This window comes from Anopheles moucheti, chromosome 2 (genome assembly GCF_943734755.1).
Source record: "Anopheles moucheti chromosome 2, idAnoMoucSN_F20_07, whole genome shotgun sequence".
Classification (NCBI taxonomy): Eukaryota; Metazoa; Arthropoda; class Insecta; order Diptera; family Culicidae; genus Anopheles; species Anopheles moucheti.
In genome coordinates this window covers 65,162,626-65,168,625 of record NC_069140.1, presented here as the reverse complement: position 1 = coordinate 65,168,625, position 6,000 = coordinate 65,162,626, and the positions used below count along the sequence as shown (strand labels likewise).

Genomic DNA, 6,000 nt, shown 5'->3' with positions numbered 1-6,000 from the left:
GGTCAATATGGCCAAAAACACATGGAGCAGCTCAGAAAAAAAATTGTCACTACTAGCCGGGTTGATGTTGTGACTTGAAACTTGGCAGAATTGTCAAAAACATTCATATTGACAAAAAAAAATAAAAACAAGGGGCTTCTTTTGGCGCGCGAAATTTGACATCTAGTGTCACCTTACTTTTCGGACACAGTAGTAATTTTGTTTACTCGGTATGTAATATGTGTTTATGTAATCTTGAAAAAAATAATAACGTTGTGGTCCGGAAATGTTTTTGAATCAATTAACGATTTTTTTTAGTTTTTTTAATGCTTTTAGGTGATCTGTTGATTTTCTTTTCCTGTTTTTCCACTCATATTTTTATATCGAATTCGCACAATAACACGTTGTTTCACAAACGTTTTTATGATATCAGCAGGCAAATCAGGTATACGACGTTTTATAAATGCATTCAACTTATTAACTATACCTAGTTTTGTACTAAATACACCTGTTTAAGAAAAAAAATCTGAAGGGGCAATTAAACCTCCAAGTGAGAGGTGCTGTATAAACGAAGGTGGCTGACAATAATCATGCAAACTATTTGTTTTATAAGTATACTCACCCAATTTAAGATTAGGATACTTCGTGTGGTATTTTTTCGCAATGTAGCCCATGATGTATTCTAAGCCATCGCCGTCCTGCTTAGGCAATTCAATTTCTGTACTGCTCGCGCTGCTTGCTGCATCGCTATTTTCAGGCAGGTCGTTTTCCTTATCCGGCTCCTCAATTTCTGGCAAATTTGATGTAATTTCAGCTCTGGTCAATACCATTTTTGAAATTATATCCTCTTTCAACGTCGTCCAGAATGCCTGCCTTGATATTCAGTTGTGTTGCATATCGCTTTAGAGTTGAGATGGATGGTAGCGGATAATGCATATCTATTGCCATATAATTGTATGCCTTTTTGCTGAAATAACGCAAGGTCATTGCAGAGCCTAATTCAGTTTTCGTCCACTTTACTCGTTGTCATAATCTTAAAATGAAATCGATCTGATTGGGTGTTAATGTATCCTTTATAATTTGCTTTACATATTGCACTGTATGGTCTGGGCTAATACTATCTTCTTTTGTTGTTTATAATTCTCGTTTCAGTGTGATAATTTCTGTTTGTAGCTGTTCCTTTTCCTCTTCCTAGCGTTTCTAACTTGTTTCGTAAATTTGTGTTATCTGCCTTGATGTTGTTTAAGTCGCGAATTTCTTATTTTTTTTTAAATATTTGGTTATTAAGATCGGTAATGAATGAATTAATTTGTGATGTTGAAGGTTCCGGCTCTGGATTTATGGTATTTGGTGCGTCGCCTGGGTATAGAAGAGCCGTCCGTAGTTCAACTTGTGCTGTTGTTTGTTGAAGTTTCGCTGTCCTGCTTGTGCTCTTTCCCGTTACTATGGATGGAATTGCTAAAAGATTTTCATTAGAATTTTTCAACTTAATATTTTTTTAAAACTTACCATTAATGTTTAGCCTCCTAAATTTGCTCTCGGTATTCAAAACTGGAGCATTATCCAGCTGAAAATCTTGGTCTACAAAATGGTCTGAACAAAGAGTTGTGTGTTTGGCAGGCTTCCAAGACTGACCTCGAAGACAAAACTCGGTCCACTCGGACTAAACCACTCCTCGACCTGATCCGAGCCCTGCCGATGCGCTGATGTGCGTAGTACTCCATGCGGGGTCGTGTGTGCGTAGCACCCTTGCTGTTGCGCACTGCTGCGTCGTCCTTCCTGATTGTCCTCGCTGCTGCTGCCGCTTCGTGTCTTCCGTCTGCTGTTGCTGCTAATGTTCCGAATCCACCCGTCCGTGGCCGCCACTCTCGGGTGGGTGGGGAGGATTCGAGCCGTCGAGCAGTTCGCACGTGTTTTGTTTGCTCCTGAAAATTGTGTTGTTACTGCTGTAAAAATCCCTAGCAGGAACTGAAAAGTGTCCGTAATTCATCGGTAATTCATCGATAAGAGCGCTTTGAAAGCCCTTATAGTGTTCGATGGTGATAAATGTTGTTTGCTTGTGAAATTTTGTGAATTGTGTTTGGACGCTCCTTGAAAGTCGCGGATCAAAATTTTGACATTTCGGAGTGACATACACGACCTAGCAGGCAGAAAACGGAAGGCTAGCAGTTCCCCGTAGACAAATTTTCAAATTGACCGGTACTGTTCGAAAACTGCTCGATTTTCAAAAAGTACTCGGAAAATTCAAGGAATTCGTGGGGGCTACGGGGCTGCTTGAATCTGCTCGATTCAACTAGTTTGTTCGAGCTGGAAAACTGCTCGAATTGCCGAATTAGTTTAAGATCGCGCTAAAAATTCGGAAACGACCCCACTAAAATCCGGAAACGCTTCTACGAACTGAGAAAACATCCCCAAAGGTCTGGTTTGAAGGGTTTGGAGGAAGGGCGTCGAGTCGTCACCACTCCGCCCACCTCCCACGCACTTTTACCTCCTCCGGAGGAAAAATCCCCTGGCCAGGCGGTATTTCGGGTTTCGACGTCAGTGGAAATGGAGCAGCAGCCGGAGGGACGGGTCCTGCGTTCGCGAGCGCGTTCGACGTCCACTCCAATTCATCGGGAAGCTACCCCTCTATCGGATGTGTCACGTGAAGGGAAGCGGAAGGAGGCGTCCAAAGTCCTTCATGAGGAGGAGGATGACGAGGAATTCTCGGACGCCTCCCTGATGGAGGTTACCGTTATTGGTCACAACAACAACATCATGTGTACCGACGAACCCTCAACGTCGGTGATTCCAGGGTTGGGTGCCGTGCAGTCGATGCAGTCACTCGACCTGCAGCTTAACCACACGCTGCTGGAATCGCTGGCAAAACAGGTTGAGCAGCTGAGTGACGAGCTTCGCCTGAGTCGAGAAAGAGAGCGTTCCCTGCAGAGCACGCTGGAGGCAATGCAGGAAGGCATCCGCACGTTGACGGCGATGCAGGCATCGGCACCGCTCGCTAGCCAGGGCAGCGCTCGCACAAAGCGCAGCCGGCAGCAACGGAGCCGTCGCCGAAAGCAGAAGCAGCAGCAGCAGCAACGGCAGGAGGGGACCATCTACCGTCCTCCTCAAATGCGGTTGCAGCAGCTGACCCAACCCCAGGGTCAGCAGATGCAGCAGAAGCAACAGCAGCAGCCGCAGCGGCAGCTGTACGCGTCGGTGGCAGCAACGGTGCCACTCCAGCAGGAAGGCGGCACCTGGTCGGTGGTGGGGCCCCGCAAGCAGCCGCGTACATCGGCGCAGCAGCAGCAGCCACGCAGCCAGCAGCAGCAGCCGCGTACATCGGCGCAGTAGCAGCAGCCACGCAGCCAGCAGCAGCAGCAGCAGCGAGTGCGTCGCATGAAGAGCGACGTAATCGAGGTGGTACCTCAGGCCGGGAAGACGTGGGTCGAGGTATACACTAAGGTACGTCGCGCTTTGAACCAGGACGAGAGCATGCGTGACATCGCCCAGCACGTCAAAATGGGCAAACGCACGCGCGTTAACAATCTTCGTCTTCCGCTTAGCCGGTCCGCCGACACGGAAGGGATCCGCACGAAGATCCAGGAGCTGCTGGGTGAGGAAGCGACCACCCGGTCGGTGACTGACATGAGTGAGCTCATCGTCAGCCACATCGTGATGCTCTCGACGCAGCGATCGAGGGCAAGGCAGCCATCACCACGCTCAGCATATGGGAGCGTTTCGACGGCGTCAAGACTGCTCGTGCCCGATTACCGGCAAAGCAGGTGAAGGCGCTCTCCGGCCGGTCCATCAAGCTGTGCGGCTGCATTAGCTACCTTGATGAGGCTATGCCAGCACCAGTCGAGCGACAGCGTTGCTATCGCTGTCTGCTCCTGGGCCACTTGGCTCGCGACTGCCGCTCGCAGGTGGATCGGCAGAAGATCTGCATTCGCTGCGGTGCAGAAGGTCACTTCGCTCGTGGATGCGAGGCAGAAATCAAGTGCGCTGTATGCGGTGGTCCTCACCGCGTAGGGCACAGTACGTGTAAACAGCCGCTGCGACGTTCACATTAAGGGTGCTGCAAGTAAACATTGGGCGAGGCAGGATGGCTCAGGACCTGGCCTTGCAGACGGCGCGACAGGAGCGTGCAGACATCCTCATGCTCTCTGAGATTTATAGGCCACCAATCAACAACGGCAACTGGGCCTTTGACTCGGCGGAAACGGTGGCAGTGGTGGCCACTGGCTCTCATCCGATCCAGCGAGTCTGGACCAGCGCAGCGCCCGGTCTGGTAGCGGCTCAGGTAGGTGGAATCGTCTTTATCAGCTGTTACGCCCCGCCTCGGCTTAACCTGCACGAGTTCACTGCGTTCCTGGAGGCGGTAGAACTCGAGGCCCTTTCCCACTCTCACGTCGTCATCGCCGGCGATTTCAACGCCTGGCACGAGGAGTGGGGTAGCGCGCGCAACACAACGAGAGGAGAGGAGCTGCTCAGCGTCATCGAGCAGTTGGGTCTCCGGGTTCTGAACCGCGGGAACACACCCACATTCGCCGGCAACGGAGCGGCTACACCCAGTGTCGTGGACGTCTCGTTCGCGAGCCCGCCCATCGCTATCCCCGGCATTTGGGCTGTTAGTCAAAGTTACACCGCGTCCGACCATCGATACGTGGGCTTTTCCATCGACCCATCAGCGGCCGATACCAGCCATCGGCGAGGTCAGCAGCAGCAGCAACAACGAGGCAGCCAACTACGTCAGCAGCAACGTCCTCGTCATGCGGGCAGGAGGTACAAGGCGACGCAATTCTCGGAGGAGGCTTTCCGCGTCGCATTGCAGGCCGCTCGATTCTCCGAACGCGCCACTTCGCATGAAGGGATGGTAGATGCCATGCTGAAGGCGTGTGATGAAACGATGGAGCGAGTCACTGCGTCGTCTCGTGACCCCCATCGTGATACCTTCTGGTGGTCACCAGAGCTGGCACGACTGCGGGATGAATGCGTGACCGCGCGTGACAGGGCACAACAAACAACGGACCTACAGGAACGAAGTATCGCGGCGGCACATCACCGAACAGCCAAACGAGCGCTTGAGAAGGCCATCCGTGCGAGCAAGCGAGAGGAGTTCCGTCGACTCATTGAGCTGTGCGAGGAGAACGAGTTTGGGGCAGGATACCGGGTGGTCATGTCGCGTCTGCGCGGCAGTCGAGTACCGCCAGAGACGGACCGCTCGGAACTAGAGCGCATCTTCCAAGACCTTTTTCCTACTCACCCCCCCGTCACATGGCCGGAAGTGGCAGAGGAAGAAGCCGAACGTCGAACTCCCCTGACGCCAGTCACCGCAGGCGAGTTGTTGGCGATTGTAGCCAACATGGCCAACCGAAAGGCACCCGGACCAGATGGGATCCCGAATGCGGCCGTGAGGACGGCGATCAGGGAGTACCCGGCGGTTTTCGTCCGTTTGTATCAGGACTGCCTTGACCGTGGCGAATTTCCGTCGTCATGGAAGAGGCAGCGCCTGGTGCTACTGCCAAAGCCAGGCAAACCACCCGGGGAAAGCTCCTCGTACCGGCCCCTCTGCATGCTTGATGCACTGGGAAAGGTCCTGGAGCGCCTGATATTGAACCGCCTCAACAAACACTTGGAAGAGCCCGGCACGCCACGGATCTCCGAAGCCCAGTACGGATTCCGGCAGGGGCGATCAACGCTCAGCGCGATACAGCGAGTCGTGGATGCTGGTCGAACGGCCAAGGCGTTTCGCCGGACCAACAATCGCGACAAACGCTGCCTGGCGGTAGTTGCGCTTGACGTCCGCAATGCTTTCAACTCAGCGAGTTGGCAGCTCATCGCCGAGGCATTGCGGGACAAAGGAGTGCCGGCAGCTCTGCAGAACATCATCCGGAGCTACTTCTCGGGTCGCAAGTTGCTGATCGAAACCAGCGACGGATTGCTGGAGAAGGATGTCACCTCGGGGGTTCCGCAGGGGTCCATACTGGGCCCCACGTTGTGGAACATCCTGTATGATGATGTGCTCTCTGTGCCGCTTCCACC

General features: G+C 52.4%; 1 protein-coding gene across 1 annotated transcript; it reads left to right on the top strand.

Annotated features, from left to right (window-relative positions):
- Window positions 1-2,526: 2,526 nt before the first annotated feature.
- Window positions 2,527-3,309, top strand: LOC128297469 (putative uncharacterized protein DDB_G0274435). The gene has a single exon (XM_053033116.1). The coding sequence runs from the start codon at window positions 2,527-2,529 to the stop codon at window positions 3,307-3,309; it is 783 nt and encodes a 260-aa protein (XP_052889076.1).
- Window positions 3,310-6,000: the final 2,691 nt, after the last annotated feature.